This window comes from Stenella coeruleoalba, assembly GCF_951394435.1.
Source record: "Stenella coeruleoalba genome assembly, chromosome: 1".
NCBI classification, from domain to species: Eukaryota; Metazoa; Chordata; class Mammalia; order Artiodactyla; family Delphinidae; genus Stenella; species Stenella coeruleoalba.
This window is the reverse complement of record NC_137169.1, coordinates 168,428,055-168,449,550: the sequence shown is the minus strand read 5'-3', so window position 1 is coordinate 168,449,550 and position 21,496 is coordinate 168,428,055. Positions and strand designations below refer to the sequence as shown.

The following is a 21,496-nucleotide window of genomic DNA, read 5'->3' as shown; positions in this document are numbered from 1 at the left end:
TTTCCAGATTGTTGCATCCCTCTGATCAATTTCCAGAGCACAAAGATGGTTATTTTTGCCAATTCTGTCCAACTTTATAATTTCCTTTTTTGAAGAGAATTTTCCAACTTTCTCATATGGCTACAGCCATTCAAATTTGAGAATATTCCTATAGCATACAATTTTTTCCACAGAATTTAGTCAACTGCAACTGAAATATGTGGATGATTACATTAATGGTTCTATACCTATAGGAAATCCCACTATTCAAATCAAACCTAAACTTTTATTTCTCCTTTTTCCTTTATTTCTAAATTTCTATTATTCACTAATAATTAATCATTTATATAAAAGCATCAGTTGATTTCCTATTACGTGCCAATCCACTACTTTTTAGACCTTTTCAACCTGTATCACCAGCAGTTGTGTCACTCTCATGTTAGCAGCCCTATACTATAATTCAACTATATGCTTCATCAAATTATAAATTACTACATGTCGTGAGCTTTCAATGCTGCCCTATCAACCATAATAATACAAAACATTTATGTGACGCTTACTGTGTGCCAGGCATTATTCTAATTGCTTAACACAGGTTAATTCACTGAACTCACAACAACTCTATGAATAGTTACTATAAATATCTCTGTTTTATAGATGAGAAAACAGAGACTCAGAGAAATTAAATAACTTGTTTAAGATCATATAGGTAGTAGGTAGCAAGGAGATGATCTGAATTCAGGTACTCAGTCTCCAGAATCCCTGTTGTTAATCACAACATTACACTGCTTTAAGAGTACGTGATCTGCAAATGCCAAGAATCTATTACTTCACTTTGCTATCACCAAATCCACAAGGGGAGTGAAGCATATACTTCAAAAGACTGTACTCACAGTCTTTTCACTTGAAATTACTGTATCTAGCATTCAAAATGACTACTTTTTATTAAAGTGAACTGCTCAAAGAATTTTTATATTAGAAGTTGCTAAACTGTCTTAAGAGAAAAGCTGCTATTATAAAACAAACAGCATAAGCATATCCTAAACGTATCAAATCCATTTTCAAAATCAGACAAGTCATGTCCACTGATTGAAATGTGGAAGGCATTAAACATCTGAATATAAATCTAAAATATCAAACATTAGTAAGAATTAACTATAACTATAGCATGTTTTTTAATATTTCAGGAAACATATAAACACGTAAGTTCTTCCTTTCTTGTTAAAATTGGCTTTCCTGTCCCCATTCTTTCCAAAACATGACCTCATTATGAAATTCCAATAAAAGTTCATATTTTGACTTTTACTAAAGTCAATTTACCTTAGTTCATGGACTCTTCTATAATTTTGCAAGTGTAAATCTACAGGCAAAAGTATAATTGTTTACCCATGACTGTCTTGCTTATTCTGCCATTTTAAATACTCTCCCAGGCCTTCTGACAGATCACACAAAGATTCTATTGCTAAAAGAATGTGTCAGCCAGTGGCAAAACCAAGACAGTCACTGCCAACCTCCTTTCTCCTAAAGAATAGGCAATAAAGCTGAGCACTGGAGGCACAGAAATTTGTTTTGAAGGTCTTTTTCCTCATATAATATCTTTCAACTGACAAAGCAATTGTGTCATAAAGAACTAAAAGTACACTGGGAAGTACAGACATCCATGCTGAGGATCTGTAAATATCTTTTTTTAAAACCGCATTTAAAATGTAACTATGTTTACTTTAGCACAATTCACTTGGACTGAGATGACTAAACCATGGGTACAGGGAATTATGAAATCTAGGAAGAAAGCAAGGAGCTGAAAAGACCAAAGGGGAAAATCTCCTCAAAGTGGAATAATTCTTTCCACATAAATCATTTTGTGATTTTTTAAAGTAACCTTTATGAACCATGAGGTAGTGGAAGAGGAAAGTCAAAATGACAAATTGCTAATCATGCCAAGAGACCCCTTTTCCCTTTCCTGATGATGTTTCCTCAACATGAGTGGTAGTTTCCTTAGGCAGGCCAATGACAGAATGCTGCTTTAACTATATAAGCTATACATATCTGTATTTGGGAACTTAACATATCTTAAGCTCAGACCCCTTTACAACATAAATTCTGATAGACAGGAGTAACAGACCTTTATTAATTAATGTGGGGAATTCTATTCTCAATATTATATAATAATGACTACTTCTTTAAGAAAGAGAAACAAAAAATAGCAGTTGCTAGCCTTCCTTAAATTAATAGCCAAAAAAATACTTTGAATTTACCTTGCTGTGCCACAACAAAGGATATGAAATCAAATGAGGAGCTGTCCTTTTTGCCCATTAGAATGAAATGTTTTATGTATCTTTGCACTACCTCTTAATCCTTTTACAAAGTGCTCAGGGTACTCTCATCTCACTATTTCCAACCTGATTATGTTTCTTCAGATTTTACAGAGTCTGGGCAAATTAATCTTCCTGAAGCACGACTCTGATCCTTTCACTCTTGTGCACAAAAACTCCAAATCTCAATTTTTTACTGAATTAAATACTATCATTCTCCCCTGGTGTTCATGATAAGAGAGCCCCAACTTCTCTTTCCATTCTCATCTACTTACTATTACTCATCCCTATATTCATCCTTGTACTCTAGATAAACCAAACTTTTGATTTCCCAAATTGAGTCTTTCTGACTCCTTCCTTGCCTTTGTTCAAGCTTTTCATTCCATCCAGTTATTCTCCCACATCCAAGCTTGCAAGCCAAAATTCTGGCTAAGCCTCCGCAAAAATAACACTCACTACACAAAAACTTTCCTAATACCACCACTGCAACAATTATTACCTCTTTATCCTGATTCGCCAAAGTATTTTTTTAAACCTCTCTCATAGCCTTTATTAAATCCATCTGTGATATAATTATTTGTGAATCTCAAGTTTGTAGCTTATGACACTATGCCATACATATATTCGTTGAATGGAACAAAAATCACTGCTCAAGAGAATACTAGGTAATACTCTTCTTAATATTTTCTCCCCTCCCCTTTTCTCTTTCTTTTTTTTTTACAAATTTTGTTTTCCCTGATTTAAAAAATAATTCATGTTTCATTAAACAAAAATTTTAGTTCTTCATCTTTTTCAAATAACTTTTCCCTTGATATTTTCCCAAAAGCATAGGAGATCACAGTCCTGACAATTCTTGCTGATTTGCTGTGAGCCTATCACACCTCAATGCTAACAACCCTCAGTGTACTCATCAAAACTTGCTCTTCAAAACCAGGTGAGCATTTTACACAAGGCGAATCAATTTAAGGAGCTCACTAGAGTTCCAAGCCTACCTCTGGGATACTGAACTTTAATTATCAATAGTCTCTTTCTTCAAAGCCACCAGAAATACACCAACTGACACCAATATTCAAGTTTCATGAATGGATCTACAAGTGATCTAACTTGGCAAGATTTTCTACCACTTCTCTCCTAAGTAGCCCATTCCTACGTTTATAAATATAGCCATTCGCCATATACTATCTCGAGACTAGCTCTAAGGAATGAACTCTTTAAAAAGTTTAAAAAAAAAGAAAAGAAAAGAACATAGCCATTCACATATGGTTACAAAATGTAATAGAGCAGCTCCAGACCAGCTGAAAGCAATACTTACATCTCACACCTACACAGACATATGGAATTGACTAAACATTAGCCTGGATTTAAAATAAATAAATAAATAATACCAACAAGCTTTACCTATTCTCTCTGACATCACCAATACTCAGATAATAGTAGAAGCCTAAAGATATACAGTACTAGTTCTGAATTTGTAATTAGTAAAGGGTCCTCCTTGTCTGAAACTAATTTCTTTAAGGTTTTGGAGCTGTGGGCTCTGCTAATTTGCATGGTTGATATACTTGGCCAATAGGTCAATTAAATTACCTGTTGAATGAGTGAGCGAGCCTCTTCAGAGACACATTCTGGCATGTTCAAAGTAGTGTGAGTATTTATTCCTGCTGGATGGCACTCAACCAGAGTCTGAAACAATCAATCAGGTACACTTCTTATCCCAAACAATATCATATTCTGTTCCGTCACAGGGTTTATGGACAGCAAATACAGAAAGCTCAACAACCACCTTAACTGGAGGTGCAGTAATCACCACAGTACCCTCTAAGCAGTTTAGGACAAGGGCTATGAGCCCACAGAACTCTAACTGAAATACAGGCAGTCATCAAAATCGCATCATAAGCTTAGGCCACTCACCCTTTTCCCTTAGTTATAAAGAGAGTGGCTCATAATAGAAAAACTTCCATTATACCCAAAAACTAAAATGGGACTTGATATCTCAAATTTTTTAGTGTTCTTAAAAACCTTCAAAGTTGGAAAGTTGTTAATAATAATGCTTTATATATGTATAGCACTTTATGGTTTAAATGTATGTACAGGTGACTTGTGTATTCCACAACCATGGTAGGCGCTCAGTATTAACTACATATTTAAGGTAGATGACTACTTACAAAAGTATGACTGTTCATTTCCTCTGTTTTCATCCCAGGAGGCAATCTGCACAATACTCAATTAAAATCTATTAACTATTAACCTCAAATATCTTACTTAAAAGTTATTGATCAGAGAGAGTATAAATTCTCTCTGATCAATAACTCTCCGTTAAGCCAGAACGGACAGGAAAAATTACAGTATTGAGAAAAAAGATAATATTACCTTTAATATCTACATGAATTTTCTAAAATGATAATTCCCTCCTGGTTTCAGACAGGTATTTAAAACATACAGAGAATTTAAATCCTTACATGAACCTTACAGATTTAACTCTGTTGAAACTGACTCATAGAAAAAGAAGAGAGAGTGTGTAGTCTTATATCTCGCTATGGACTAACAGTGTGACATAACAGAATTTTACCATCAATTTATTCAATGTAATAGAATTCAACTTTTTAAAAAATCTGGAATCTTGATAAACATGCATTTTTCTACCCCCCGCCCTTTTTGGTATCAAGGTTTTCTTAGTCCCTGACCTAAAAACTAAAGGCAAAGGCTAAATAGTCTCAATTTTAAATCAAGGTAGCATCTGGATAAACTTAATAAACCTCCAGGTCACTGCTTACCTTGCCAGTGAGAAGCTCAAAGAGGACAGCACCCAAACTCCACCAGTCACAGGCTTCAGTTTCTTCCGTGATTGCTCCAACCTCTAAACACACCAAAAAAGGTTGATATTAACATTCCAAAGGTCAATTAAGCTCTCAAAATTAACATGTATTAGCAAGGTGACCTTTTTAATGCTGAGAGAGCACATACTAAATACTACTGGGTTTTCAAAATTCCTGAAAGTTACTTATCCTTTTGGTCACCTACTGTGGTTGCATTTTTTTATGCAGTCATATATTAAACTGAGACATTTGTTCTTTACTTGATAGAGGGACACCTTCAAGATGCTATACTTAAAAGTTACATGAATCTACTAGATGAACATTTTGATTAATTTTTCAAATTTGAGAATGTACAGCCAACCCTATCTCAGGGGTCATTTTTTGTTTTAGAAATAAAGACTCTAGGTTTCAGAAGGAACTTCAAAAATTATCTAAACCAGTATTAATTATCCTTTGAGTTACAGACTAGAAACCAGAGAGGTGAAATGCCTTGTCCAATGTCATATAGTAAATCAGAAGCAGAACTAGGACTTAGTTTATAGTTTGATCCCTCTCCTAAGTAATCAATTGTTTTCAACTAAAGAAGGAGGATGTGAAATGCAAATTTACCCATTTTATTATTCAGAAGTACAGATAGATATGGTGTTTTAAGCCACAACTGAAACTACTGGCTAAGATGAGGGCTTTTAGAATATCTCCAAATTACAGTTTTATCTGTGTTATCCCTATCTCTCACCAGCACAAGTTCCTGAAATGTAATACGAGTTTTCAGGTGTCATCCTTCAGTTTTCTTCACAAATCAGCAATAACTCCTCATTTCACCATTTTTGAGGCTTTTAGCTCTTAAGTCATGTTTGATGTCTTCTTGTCCTTTCCTAATGACATTCAATTAGTCACTAAGCCTGAATATATCTGCCCTTTCATTTCCATTAAACTGACAAAACACACTTACTATTTGTCTGCAGGTAGCCCAAAACTCACAACAATCATGTTGAAAAGGTTTTAAGTAGTTAGGTTGGAACTTGGACAATAATAAGTGGAAGTGGTGCTCAGGCACCCCAGCCTTTTAACCAATACTTAGTGAATCTACTGTGTTGGAGAACCAAAAAAACTCATAACACAGTTCGAGTTTTAAGTCTTGAAGCAAAGCTCATATGGATAAGAAAAAGAAAAAAAGAGCCATTTCTATGCAAAATACTGAAATTACTCCACTTCAGCAACCTCCTTCCTTATCTCTGCACCTACTGTATTCTGGGCTTCACAAGGCCTATGTACAACTATACCCTTCACACCAGCTCCTACCCATCTTTCCTCCCCTTATTGTGCTACATGCCAAATCACAACCTCCATTCTCTAACTTAGCTGCTCTCAGCTAGGTGGTAAAAAGAAAACATAGATATTTAACTGACTCATATTATTGTGTGAATGACCAAAAGGCTTCCTCCGAGAGCCATCTGCATTCATAAAATAGCAGCTTGCTTGAAAAACTGAGAACTGTCTTACTATCTAACAATAGAGGTTTAATTATACATGTTTTGACACATGAATTCAATGAAATATTACTACATAAGCATTTTAAATGATGTATTCACACAAGGTTTAGGTATATAACTAAATGTCTGGATATATTAAATTTTAAAAAAAACAAGCTATAAAACAATAGAATCTTAATTTTAAAAGTACATATATTTTTAAAAGACTGGTGGGAAAATGTAACAAAATGTTTTAGTGCTTTGCCTCTGGGATGGTGAGATTTTTATTTTCATTCTTATACTTATTAACCTACACGAATATCTAAGTGGTACAATTTTAAATGTATAGCAAGATGGCATGAAAACATTCAGGCTTGTTGGAGCAGGAAAGATGAAGCTATATAGGCCAGTCCTCCCTAAGAGTCTGTTTGCCTATAGTTTCCTCTACAACTTTACACTTGATCTTAGCCAAGAGGCCGAGAAGCAATCCTCTAAAACTTTAATGTATCATATATTAGAGACAGCAGTGGACTAGGAATCAGAAGTCCTGGGTTAAGAGCCTTAAGGAATTCACTTGATCTCATCCATAACACGAGGGTGAGATCTGAGGACCTCTAGGTTAAATTTAGCTCTATAATCTACGATTCTGATACTTAAGGATTCCCTAAAACAGTGATTTTCTTGAAGGACAATTCCTTGGGGGCTCTCATTCAAAGTACTTATGTTACCCCTCCCAGATTCAAATACACTGCCCCCACCCCCATTCCCAAGCTCCCCATAGAGAGCCACCATCACCTTTGGAAGTGTGCTCCAGAAACTTTAAAAAGGATGTGTGTTCTTAGAAACTTCAGAAAAGGAGAAGAAATTTACCATAGCCCTGTCATCAAATATAACCTTTTGCACATTTCCTTCCAGTCTAAGGCAGGCAATGGATTACATCACTTCCCTGTTCAAAATTCTGAAATGGCTTCTCACTGAACATTAAATAACATTCAAATGTCTTGCTTAACCAGGCATGTATATATATTCAGGCCTCTATAATGAGGTCTCAACCTATCAAGATTCATTCAAACACGTATAAGCAGTACAAACTAGGTCCCCTGCTAGGCACTATTCCTCCACAGAACACTATGTACTCACCACATTGCTAAATAATGTGAAACTAAAATCAGTTTTCAGAGTTAATGGCTTTATTTTTAAATATCTTGCTCAAAAATTTAAGTTATGCCATTTTCTTTAATCATAAAGCAAGCAGTATATACTCCTTAGTTTTAGAAAGGTGTTACATGTTCACAACTCAAGACCCCAAATTATTGATCAGCCATCTGTTTTGAATATGCAACCTCCAAGTCTCACTTTCCGTGTCTGAAGGTTGCTAGTAGGCACATATTGTAATAATGATAGTTGCAACAACAAAGCAGTAGCTAACATCCGTTGACTGTTTACCATATGTAAGGAACTGTGTTTAACATTGTACGTGAATTATTTAAAATTTCCAAGCATCCTTACGGAGAACTTACTTGGGCAGAATGACTTTGGAGGAGAAAGAATACTATATTTGTGTGTTCAGGGAAAAGAGGAATGCCTGACCCAGTCAGTTCAGAGAAAGCTGTGAAGATCAGATGGTTTTATAGGGTCTAAGAACATGCCCTGAGGAGCTGTAGACTAGAACCACACTCCAAGTCTCTGCTCACAAAGGTTTGCTGTCAGAATTGAGCAAAGGGTTATTGTGGTAAATCTATGCAATGTAATCAGTGACTAATATAATTTATAAAGGGAACTTTCAAATTCCCCTAAAGGTGCGCTGGGTGTGAAATGTGTCAGAAAGAGGAGAGGGGAGGGGAGGGGAGGGGAGGGGAGGGGAGGGAGAGGGAGAGGGGGAGAGAGAGAGGGAGAGAGGGAGGGAGGGAGGGAGAGAGAGAGAGAGAGAGGGAGGGAGAGAGAGAGAGAGAGTGTGTGTGTGCGCACGTGCGCGCACGCAGGCGGCTAGGGGAGGGGGATCTCTGATGCTACCATAAGCACAGTGCACCCTCCTGAGTATCAAAGATTTTTGTATGTGCGGGAGGTGGTAGGATGTTGTTTTATTATTAAAAGAAACACAGACCCATTATGGAAGAGAATGTAAACCTTGCATGGATCTGCAAGATAAAAAGACTTCAAAGAAACTTCAGGATCATATTATTATTAGTCTCAGAGGTCCCCATTTCATATCACCTCTACAGACAGAACTACTTGGGCAGAAAAGTTTGAGAGTCACTTCAGGAGACAGACAAGGTGTTATTCCTTTATTGGTTTCTGTGACATTGTTCAACTAAGGAGTCTAAGAACTAGGTTCACTGGTTTTTATGCTGCTTTGAAATCCCTCACAATTTTCTGCCAGAGTCCTTAACAGGTAGATAATGACCAACATACTGCTTCAAATGTGGATGCTACAGTGTCTGACGAGCACCAGTCTGAACGTCAGGCAACAAAGACAGTAGCAAGAGACCCAAGCAGGCCCTAAAGTTAATTTAATTCCCATTTTCAGTCGGCTCGCTTTCTGGCCCAGGATGCGGGATGCCCCATGTGGCACCTGATAGAACTGCTGGTGACACCCTAGCACCATCAACCTTAGTCTACTTCATTCACTCCCCATTTCTTTTCCCATCTTTCCTCGATCTTCCCCTCTTCTTTCTTCCACTGACAGCCTGCTTCTTTTCCCCTCACCTTATTCTCTTTTTCCTCCCCACTCTTGGCTGTCATTGGTTAAGCTTTCTAATGGCACTTGGGCCTAAAGAAATTACTGATCCCATCTAAGAAAAACTGCTTCTGAAAGTCTGAAGACAACTAGGCTGAATGTCATCTTTAATCTGACTGGGCTAATAAAGAAGGATAGCAACTCTGAAAAGTTAATTTTTTTCTCATGGAAATCTGGAAAAAAGACACTGAACAAGTTTTAAATCCATCCCCTTAACAGTGCAGCTTGAACCACTTCAAAATGACTTTATATTAAGCATTCATTAATTAATGTGAAACTGACATCATGACCAACTGTCCTTGATTTTAATAGATGACTCTGAACTACAACAAAGAGTTCTATATTTAGATAAGATACAAGGAAGAACTTCCTAACGGCTCAGGAAACTTAAATATTAGAACAACTGGAAGAAGATACTTATATAATTTCTTCTTTAGGGTTTTAAAACAGAATTTCACTTTCTTTTCTTTTTTTTTTTTTTTTGCGGTACGCGGGCCTCTCACTGTTGTGGCCTCTCCCGTTGCAGAGCACAGGCTCCGGACACGCAGGCTCAGCGGCCATGGCTCATGGGCCTAGCCGCTCCACGGTATGTGGGATGTTCCCGGACCAGGGCACAAACCCGTGTCCCCTGCATCGGCAGGCGTACTCTCAACCACTGTGCCACCAGGGAAGCCCTCACTTTCTTTTAATAATCAGAATGAAAGATTTTGATTGTCTTTTCAACATCCCTTATAGATCAATAATTCTTAGATTAAAATTTTAAAGATATACCTTGAAATTGCATTGCCAAAAAGAAGACTGAGGTTGTGTGGCTGTCAAAACCAATACTCTGAAACTGCTTTACTTGCAAAATCTATATAAAATTTTAAGCATAAACCAAGAGTACTGATTCATATATAAAACTACATGATAGCTACTACAAACACCAGGTGAACAGTCAGGTATGTTGTGTCAAAAGCAGAGAATATAAAGAAATATCAAATAAATTTGTGAGGGTTCTTTTAAAGTATAACATAGTAAAGCTGAGAAATCCCTTTAAACTCCCTACCTTGAATTTTTTAAATCTCTGGTGGGAAAAAAAGTAGAAAAAAATTTTAAAGGATAAATTCTGCACTGCTTTATCAATTTTCAAAATATTTTCACTATAAAACCCAATGTCTTCAGTTCCCATGCATGCCCCTTCCCCTGACACTACATTCTATATTTGCAGTTTCCAGGGTGGTAAAGCAGTAGTATCCTTACTCTCCACAAGGACAGCAGGGCTATAAGCATTAAGCAAAGGGATCAGGGGGAAAAATAAACTATTCCCTAAGAAAACAAACAAATCCTCAGATTATTCCCACAAAAACTCAAAAAGAGACAGTGATATCAAAGAATCCTGAATTTTTGTCTTTGAGTCAAAGAAATGTATTAACAGGGCTCTAGTTCTGCTACTGTTTGAGCCTGGCTGGGTATTTTAGCTTTTCTGAAAATGAGGACAGCCAGACCTCTAGCATTCTTTCTACCTGTAATTTTACAATCCTGAAAGTGTTTTCAAAAGCACTCATGAGCCTTTCTCCTAACTTCTTCTCCCTCCATTAACCTAAGATGCCCAAAGAGTGGGATTATGCTAAAATGAGCCAGCATTCCACATTCGTCCTTCTTCTCCTTTCTACACACAGCCACCCTTCCTTTCCCTAAGAGACCTGGTGGGAAGCAAAATGAATCAGTGTCACTAAACCTAACCGTTACCATCTTTTCATGTAATGGAGACACAAAATCAGCTCCAGATTAGATTTCAACTCGTCCAAAATTTTTGGAGGACATCAAATATGTGAGAATAGTTTAGTAAAATTCTAGAAATCCCACTTTAGCACTATCAATCCTCATACTCTAACACAATATGGAATATAGAATGGATTCATACTAATGATTCAAACTATCATAATTCACAAGTGAATAAACAAGTTTAAATAAAATAATAAAGATACCACAACGTAAAAATGTGCCTTGCCTACCTTTGTTTTACTCATGTTTAACACCTCATAGAACACTCTTCAACAAGCCAGGACATCTCTCAGAAAAATGATGCTGCCTTAGTAACCCATATTGTCAAAGGGCTTGCTAAAACATAGACTAAGAGAGTTTTATAGTCCTATGATAGAGTTTACTAAGTCTCCCTCTTACAGCCAAAAATAATACTGTTAATCTGACCCCAAAACTGTACTATAATAAGCCTTGCTCCTGAAAAGTAAAAGAGCGAAAAAACAGAAAGCCTGGACTCAGGAAACCGTAAAATGTCTCTATCTGTATAAGAAGTGAAGGGAAAGATGCAAAGTATACACGCTTAGACTTGAGAAAGTCTGAAAGACACTGGAGAGACCATTCGGTCCCAGAATTACTGAGATCATGACATATACTATCTACTGGCCCAGGCCCTGTCTTTTAGGGCTATATAGTTTAAGCCACATGGATGTGTCAAAGACATGACTCAGAAATAACTGTAGATAATACTAAAACTATGATGGAAATTGTACAGAGAATTTTAAAAGCTGGAAAATGCATCTCAAACTCAAGCTTTATAAATGAACACCAACCTTCCTATAAAACTTTATAAAGATGAATCACCCAGCTCGGTGCTTTGTGACCACCCAGAGGGATGGGATAGGGAGGGTGGCAGAGAGATGCAAGAGGGAGGAGATATGGGGATATATGTATATGAACAGCTGACTCACTCTGTTATAAAGCAGAAACACACCACTGTAAAAAATTATACTCCAATAATGATGTTAAAATAAAAACAAAGAAAAAAAAAGATGAATCACCTTGCATTTTAAGTAACTGTGAATTCCCAAATTCAGAATTTACTTTTCTTTAACAGACATTACTGTTATGGTGCTTGATAAATAAGTGAATATGATATTCTACATTTAGCTCTTTGATGGATTTGTTAAGGCACATTTTCAGACTGGTGACATCACTTGATTCTCCACTAAGGGAGACCCACACAGGTCATCACATCCTTCTTCTTACCTCTACTGATCACAACAAATAGCTACCCATCCCCATTCCAAAAATCTTTAGAGACAATTCCATGACCTCCCTCTGGCAGTTATGTTCTACTGTTGCTGTCTTCCTTTCAGGATATGATAGGAAATACAGTAAATTCAGAGTTTTCTTAGAAGAGAATTTCACATATAGAGAATTTCTATTTTAATTTAGAGCAAGTATTTAAATATTTCTCCCAAACTCTTTTCCTTAACTACACTTCTTTAAATAAATAGAATCTTAGATGCCTCATTTCTTTTCACTTTCAAAGTTATAGTAACTGTGGAACTGTTATTAAGAGGTCATATAAAACTCAGTGGAAAAGCAACAATTGTTGCAAATCATGTGTTTATATAATGGTCAAATTAAACCAACATTTAGATGTTGAAAGAAATAGTTACATAAACGATAGAGCACTTTATCCAAATATCAGAATGATGGAACAATTTTAAAGCCACAAACCTATAGAATACATTAAAATGAGAGTCAACGGTAAGTATACTTTCGGGGGGGGGGGCAATATAGTTTCTAAATGCACAGGGCTTTTTTTCCAAAACAATATTTTAAATTTTGACGTTAAATACCTGATCTTAAGGATTCCAACTCTCTCTTTTTGGAAAAAGAAAAAAAGTAAGAAAAATACATTAGCTTTTAGAATAAAAGAGAGCTCTTTGGTGAATAAGACAATATAAAAATTAAGCCACATTCTTATAAACCTTAAAATTAAGCACCACATACACTTTTATAGTATCAAAAAAAATCTGTGGTGTCTAAATTTTCCATAAATTCTGTAAGTGTTCAGTAAGATTTAAAACACTATTACAATTAGTTTGTTAACTTTCTTCCAAGGGAGTCAAGACTTCATTAATGGCCTTAGATCGTTTTTTTTTTTAAGTGTTTTTTTTTAAAAATCTGATCTATCATTAGTGACATACTTGGACCAAGGGTAAAAGAACATCTTTCTTCTGCAATGAGCATTCCATGTTAGCTAGAGCATGCAAACATTAGTCCTGTGTTCCTACACAGTCTTTCCCTGCAGCATCTGTTGCTAATTGAAAGGGACTAGAATTACAAAATTCTAGTCAATTTCTCTCACCAGCTCTTGCTGTGTATAAAGATTTTCTATGCAGGGGCTGAGCATTAGTCTTCCACTACAGCTGATGACTAAAGAGCTAAGAGAAAGAAACACAGAAGAAACCATTTCTTTTTTCTTTATATATCCAACAATACATGGAACTAAACTGTGAGAAGAGGGACAGCTAAGCATATCTTATGTTAGCTTGGTAAATTACAATTCTGTAAACATAACTATTCACCTATAAAGTCTATTAATGTCCTAGTTAACCAATTGTGTATGTCTTCTGCTTGGACAGTCTCTTCTTTTTATACACATCTTCAAAAGTAACTGTCAATATTAAACCAATTATGCCTTATTTCTAGCTCCTAGGCATAGTACCTGGAACATAGAAGGCACTTAATAAATGTTTGTTGAACAACTATCTCCATCTTGTGTTTTGTAGCACAGTGCAATCAAAACACCTCCAAAGGCCTCATCACATGCATTTTAAGTCTACTGAGCACAGAGATCTACCTCAAGTCCTTTTGCACCCTTACATGTGGTAGGCCAGAAAGTTTTCAACATTATCTAAAGCATACTCTGGCTGCTGGCTGAAACGCAAGAATGGAGGTGATGATGGTGGCTTAAAATGGGGTGGTCTAGTGGACACCTTCCAGGGCTCCCCTCTGCAGAGCACAATGACTGCTACAGTTTGTCCTGGCACAGGTGGCATGCGGTAAAGAAAAGAAGCTGGAAAGCCCTGGGAGGAGGAAGACAGGACTGGGAGATAAATCAAGGTTTCCCCTGTCCCTGTTCAATGGAAGGAATCTAGACACACAATTACATGAAATGTGCTCCAATGGGTAAGCTGGTGATAACATCTGAGTAACTCTAGAGCCTGGAATCTGCATTTCCTAGCCCATCCTTTCAAATGGGCATTTTGCTCCTTTTTTCTTATTTTATATTTATATTTATATAGTTCTATTGACATTTCAGAAAATGCTGGCTGCCCAGTTATCTGTTCCACATTCCATAAAGTCCTTCAACAACGTACTCAATCAATGATTCAAATGCCTTATTGGTCGAGTAGAGAATATGAACTGTTTAAAAGTTGCTGGTATCACATTGCTCTAACTCATGAGAGTGTTATCAGGGAAGACCAGCAACAGGGGCGAGCACTTTCCAGAGGGGAGAACCTGCAGCAGCTGGGGCTCAGCACTCCTGCGCATGCCCCCCACGGTGATGGGAGAGAGGCGGTGCTGCCCCCCTTCCACACACGTGCCTTCCGGGCTCATCCCAGTCTCTAGGCTTGCTTCCTGCTGCCACCACATGACTAATTCAGTTGGTTTTCAGGTAATCAAATTATATGAAAGCCGGGGCCTTGGGTTGTACTGCGGAGACTTGAACGTAAGTACTAATTCAGGCGAGTTTAACCAAATTCTGCTTCTCCCACTACCCAGCTTTTAATTCCTTGTTGTCGTGGTGACCTGGCAACCATGTTCTGAGCTTTCCTGCAATTATCTGCACAACTTGGGTCAAAGATCCTTGATTTAACTAGATTCAGCATTCCAGAGCCAAAAATTACTTGTTCGAGGACGTTTATAGCTATCGTTACTATACAGTTTTCTTGTGAGATAAACTAAGAAACAGGTAACTACCATATGACTTCTGGCTGACTGATTATAATTCTGAGCTCTATACAATCTCGCTTACTCTCACCCTGCGTTTCTGGTAGGAAAAAAACCAATAGCATGCTCCATTTTCCATTGATCATATCACAACTCCAATCTGAATAGCCATCGGGTGTCACAGTGTTACCCAACCAAAGCCATTACAGTTGATTGATGAGAAAAAGGCTAACTGAAAATTGTGAAAATGACAGGCGCAGTTTTCTCTCTCTCCCCGCTGCTCTGTTGCTGTGTTAGGCAGGCAGAGCTACATGCACTGCTATTAACGGAGCTTCAGGAATTCTATTTGCTTTATCACCAATTTTTTAAAACCTTAGCAATTTTAAACATTTATTTGAAGGAAGTATTTATGAATAATTGTTTAGAAGGAGTCAGCCCTGGTTACTTCCTGGAGATTCAAACTGACACGATTTTACATGGTATAAAAACTGATGATTTGGTCAAAGTAGCTAGCCAATAGTTCTGGTACATAATGTTGAACTCAGTATTACATCTTCTTTGTTAAATACCACAGGTAAAAGACAGTTCACTTTCTTCTTTATAATAATATGGTGGTGAGACCAATTAACTGAACAGTTGCCAAAAATCCATTTAGACCTTAAAATTAAGAAGCATTACACTGCAGCTATTACTTAAAACATTGTAAGTGTCTAACCTTGAGTTCCTCTTCTAAAAAAAAATTTGTCCAAGATCATAAAGAAAAAGATGTAGAGTAAATAAGAAGTTAAAATTAACTTCCTTTGAATAATCTAAAGCTTGAAGTAAACTCCCTATTCCCCAATATCAGGTAGTACTAGGAAATGTACAGAGATATTGTTTTTATACAGGAGGGGTGAAATACAGTATCAATTCTTTCACCCTTATCAATTCTCTAGTTCTAACAGCTCAAGAATTTCTTCCCATGAGAGGAATTAATGTGTTATTCACTAAGGTGCCGGATAACAAGGACTGAATACTCTGCTATTACTCTGTCTCATTCTCACCACTAGAGACAAATCACATTCTGGCCTGATGAGAAGTATGGTTTCAGAATGGGTCTATTTCAACATGGAGTGACCTTAATGCAGAGGTGAAGGTGACTGGCCCATTTTTAGGGGGTTTGTGAGGACTCCAGGATACACCCTACCTAGGGATGGATCCCAAGGTTTCAGACCCTCAAACATGTATAAAGTAAGGCTTTACTCTTCTTTCCATCAGAAGAGTCTTGCCCTTCTGGACAAGGTTAAGACTTGAACCTCTTTTTGCTTAGCCTAATATACTCATGGCACAAGCTTCATCAGTATACAGGGGTGGAGTGCAGCAGGGAATTTTCCTCAGTGTAAAATTTCCGCTATTCTATGGCAAAATTGAAAAGATACTGGTTCTCTCAAAGAAGACGTACAGTTAGTTATATAACATTAGGAACTAAAGGCAAAAGATTAAAAGTACTTGCTAATCATTCAAGGAAAACATTAAAACATTTACTATGTACATGGGAGCTACTGTTGAAGTTTTGCTTAAGGGTAAATCAAACAAAACAGTTCCTGTTTGAAACATAACGTTTAAATATTAACCACAAATATTTCATTCTTTTAAAATTATTTCTATAGCTCCCTGTTGCCTTTTTCTTCCTTCTCCTTTGGCGGGGGTGGGCGGGGGGAGACTGGACCAGGGATGTAGCCATATTTCCTGGTTATAACATTATTATTTCAAAATATACATCTATATTCAGTTGCTTTCTCTAGCAACTTCATTCACATGCCTAAAATGAGTTTCCTCACGCATGGTGAAGTTACCCAGGACCCAGAAATTCTCAGATCTAAATGATTCTTTCTTCTTTTAAACAGCTTTGTTTGTTAAAAATCTTGGCATTTAAATTTCACCCTACTCAAAAGTTGTCTTGGCTTTTTTCCTGCAAATGAAAACAGTTTCCATAAATTCCTCATTTCCGTATTATATACTTTATGTGCAAACTATAAATGAGTAAAAGGAGAATACTTAGAAAGTCCTCCAAGTGAAATAATTTTTTTAACCTTACTGATGTTAGACAGGAAATCAGTATTTATTTCTCGGCAGAAAAGTTCTTGCCCTTAATAAGATGGACTTGAATTTTGACATCTGTGATCTTCTTAATATTCAACAAATCTATTTCAGACAGATATATGATAAAGCAAATATTATAGGATGTTAATTGCAGAATCTAGGTGATGGGTAAATATGGGTGTACAATTCTTCCGACTTTTCTGTATGTTTGAAATTTTTCAAAATAAAATGTTAAGAAGAAAGTTCTTAAAAATCTATTTTACTACTGGTAAATTAAGGCCTAAAAAGTCTTAAATAACTTGCCCAATGTCATGCAATGAGTTAATGGCTGATGTTAGAAAAATATTGTTTTGGTAATTCTCAATTTCATCGTAACATTCTAAATCTTAAACCTACGATGCCCTCGTGGTATTTTTAAACCATCCATGGTCTGAGTCCTAGATCTAATTATCAAATACATAACTATCACACAGAGCACCATGCTTAAAAAGCAACTAATCGTGTGTAAAGCATGCGTATGAAGAAAGGCAGGGGAGACTACGCCCCAAAAATATATTCATGGATTATTTGATAAAGTCAGGCTAGAAGAGCAAAGAGTAGTAGTAAATAAATGTTATGCTCTAAAACTGAATTTTGCAGAGAGTTATCAGCATGATTTTTCTATGTTTCACTTTTCACCGTCAGCTGTGAGCTGTTTCCAAGTGTGAAATCGCCTAAGAGAGGAAGCAAAGCTGTCATTTGACATCTGGGAGCGTGGAGATTGGGCTGCGGTAAAAAGCACTTTGGACTTCTTCAATTTACACACATATTCACCTATAAATTCTCAAGTGTGAAAAGTATTCAATGAGAAATATCAATGTAAATTTCAAGCATTTATAAAGGCTCATAATCGGGTGGAAACTAAAGGTGAAGGACACACTCATAGGACACCATATCAACTTGTTAAGACTAGAATGGGAAACTTAAGTGATTATGTTAGCATAATAACTAACATATAAACAATTTTATTCACTTGTCTTAGATTGCATATTAAACTTTCAAATCCAGTCTTTTGTGTTTTATGTGCTTAATAAGTTCTATTTTCTAGCTGCTTTTTTATGATGAGAGACGAGACTGCTAAGAAAAAAATACTGGTAAAAGAAAAAATAAATACTTTCTTGACATTTTATTTTTCCTTTATACTAAAAATACTATAAAAAATTTATTCTATATTATGATAAGTTAATAGTTCCAATGATAAAGCACATTAAATCTTCTAAATACATGTGTGTTCGTGTGTATATACAAATTGAAATAAAATCAGAGTAACTTCAAGGAAGTCCTCTGGAGAAGAATAACCAATTAATTCCAGTTATTCTATAATTCTCCAGATTATTCTATAATCTCTCATAACAAAAAAATAGAAGAATCTGTCTAAACATCTCTCAATAAAATATCTAAAACTCTCCTCATGTGGAAACTAGACAGTGTTATATTTATATCGTCAGGCTATACAATCTATTCCCACTTTGGGGACTATTTCTTTGCTCTTTCTTTCCTGAACTCCGTTCTGTGTTTCTGTGGTATGAAAGGAACCCATTTACCATGAATGATGTTTATTTAAAATAAAACCTTTCGAGAGAATCATCCTAGATAATCTAAGGATACAAAGTGAACCTAAAAGGAACGGCTTCTACTTTGAAAACAGGGCTGGGTTTCATCAGTGAATTCGTATTCTCAAGACCCTCTTGATGGGTCTGCAGCTGCAGCCATTTATTTGCTGGCTTTTTCACAGATGTAGACAGAGAAAAAGCTCCATGGTTTTTGTCTTTTTGTTGTTGGATTTATTTTCCTTAATATAAAAAAGTGGCAACTTTTTTTAAAAAGTTCTTCATTTCACTGTAGAAACTTGTGAACATCGGACATCCCTGGTAGTATACATCGTTGAAATGACTATGACTTTTAAAATCTAAGATCGCAAAGTTGGCAGAAACTACACTTAAATAACAGAAGGTGATCATTTGCATTTCAAAATTTATCTGTCTTGCTTTTCCCCTCAATTAGACCAAAACATGTTGATTCACAGGTTTCTGTGTGTGTGTTTTCTTTTTTAAACTTATTTATAGAGCAGAATAATGGCCCCCCTGCTAGTTTGGCATTTGCTCAAGTTTCTGTCCATGTAAATCGAATCTGTTACTGGAAATTTTTCTCAAAATATAAAGGCACATCATCCACAAGATAAAAAGATACACTGCTGATATTATAAAGTACAGGGCAGGTGGATAATGTTTTTAGGACAAATGTGTGATAAGGATTCCCAGGAGGGAGGCGTGGTAGGGGTAGAGGTTGCATGCTGTTCAAACAGAAGTGAATCGTTCTCATCATAATCTTGTGACAACTTTACTTTCTAACCAAACATCAGCTGCTTAACATGCTTTAGAGTTACTTGGACAAAAATACTAAGGTTAGAGTTGGGAAACAGGAGGGCAAGGGGACGCAGGAGGAGAATTACTTCAACCCTTAGTATTGCAAAGGACAGATCAAAAGATGACTTAGTACTCTATGTCCCCGTGTGTTCATTGATTTGTGATTTTTAAGCATTGAAACATTAGCTTCTTATCATTGCTCCCACCTCTTTGAGAAGAGGAGCAAAGTCTACTTGTATTTCTATCAGTAGCACTGCTATTCAGTTTTAAAACAAACAGTAATTCACAAATTTTTGTTCCAATTCCCCTTGCATTATAAGCAATGGGTAGGAGTACACACACCTAACTGAGTTCTGCAACTCTAGGTTTAAGACCATCTAAATTAGAACACCAGCATCACTTTTCAATTAAGGTCATTACTGATTGAGTTTTATACTGTTGATAAAACAAATTAATAGACCCAAGGAATGGAGAGACTTCCCACATTGTTCAATGCATGCCATAATACTAGACCACTTTTGTAACTCACAAAGCTTGAAAGTACAATTCTTTTATGCAAATAGTTAAAACAAAGCCCTTCTTCAGACTACAGCTTTTTGCAAATGTTAGTGAAGGACAGACAACCTGGACGAAGACAGCAAAAATCCATTAATGGTAGACTGCCACCTGCTGGTAAACTATGAGAATTGTGATTTCTGGGAAAAGGCTTAAAACTTAGAACTTGAAAACTGATCGCTATTAAATTCAGTACACAAAACTGTATTTCAGTACACAAAGTTGAAAGTATGTATTTGCTGATGTATGTAGTATGGTTTTATTCCACATATATTATAATTCTCAGGAGGTCACATGCTATGAAGGTTAAAGTGAACACGCCTACAGTTTGAAGAAAAATAATCTGCTAGAAAGCCGAAGTACAACCTTACAGATAGTTTTCAACAAGAAAGTAAGAAGAAAACTAGGAAAAAAAGAGTCAGTTATAAACATTAAACTGCCCCATAAACATATGGTTTTGATGTGAGGTTTATACTGCACTTGACTTCAGGATTTAACAGGCTTTACTTAAAAGAACTCCCAGATTTAATTTTGATCCTAAAACCCTGAAATTCATTATAATTAACATATATTTATTTATATACATTGGTACCTAAAATGTTACTTATAATCCAATTAGAAAGGGGAAGGGTCTGTTAAAAAATAAACCAGATAACCATAATAAAGTGATTTCCTTATGAAATTTTTTTGTTATCCCATTAACTAAATCATACTAATAAGATTTCAAAAGCCAGCATAATATTATCTATTTGAGAAAGAAAAAAATGTAGGCATGCTCTATCACCCCTAGGAAGAAATAAAATCAAACAATCCTAATTTGGGGGACGAAAGAGGAAAGAAAAGAGTGTAACAGTAAGAAGAAAATCTAAATCATTGTTTTCAGAAAATAGTTTTAGTATATTTGCTTTGCTGATTGAAAAACTGTGCTATTTCTCAATACAGAAATAATTCTTAACAATGAAAATGGTAACTAAAAACAATATAGCTCTTTGAATCCTAATTATAATCATTTCCCATTATGCAGGGAAACAATGTTAGCATCAATAATAATGCTGGTTTGCTAGTAAGCATTAAATACTGTATTAATCAACAACTAAGCGTATCATGTCAATACAATCAGTTTGAACCTCCTCTGAAAGCCAGAGGGTGACAAGTAAAGCAACTCTGGCCATTCAAAGAGGCTGAATGCTAGGCAAAAGGTGAACAAACTTTGGATTCAAACACAGCCCCATCTGCACTGATGACAGACAGAAACTAACTCAAATCCAATTCATATGCTTAAGAGACCTATAATTATCAGCAAAGGATCTAACACCCCCAGAAATAAATCTCTAATTTAAAAAAACAGACAATACAGTAAAAGTAAGAGAAACCTGTTGTGTCAAATATTTGGTTATTTCAAAACAAGAAGAATATGCTTCCTAAAATT

The 21,496-nt window shown here is 36.1% G+C and overlaps 1 protein-coding gene across 6 annotated transcripts in view; it reads right to left on the bottom strand.

Moving 5' to 3' along the window:
- Positions 1–21,496, bottom strand: part of RPS6KC1 (ribosomal protein S6 kinase C1) — a 224,560-nt gene that overhangs the window by 17,462 nt on the left and 185,602 nt on the right. For all 6 annotated transcript variants that reach the window (XM_079905424.1, XM_079905429.1, XM_079905425.1 and 3 more), the window contains 2 exons: positions 5,063–5,145; positions 3,876–3,971 (listed from right to left, as the gene is read on the bottom strand). In XM_079905424.1, the coding sequence (XP_079761550.1) occupies positions 3,876–3,971; positions 5,063–5,145 (179 nt within the window). The remainder of the gene's footprint in view (positions 1–3,875; positions 3,972–5,062; positions 5,146–21,496) is intronic.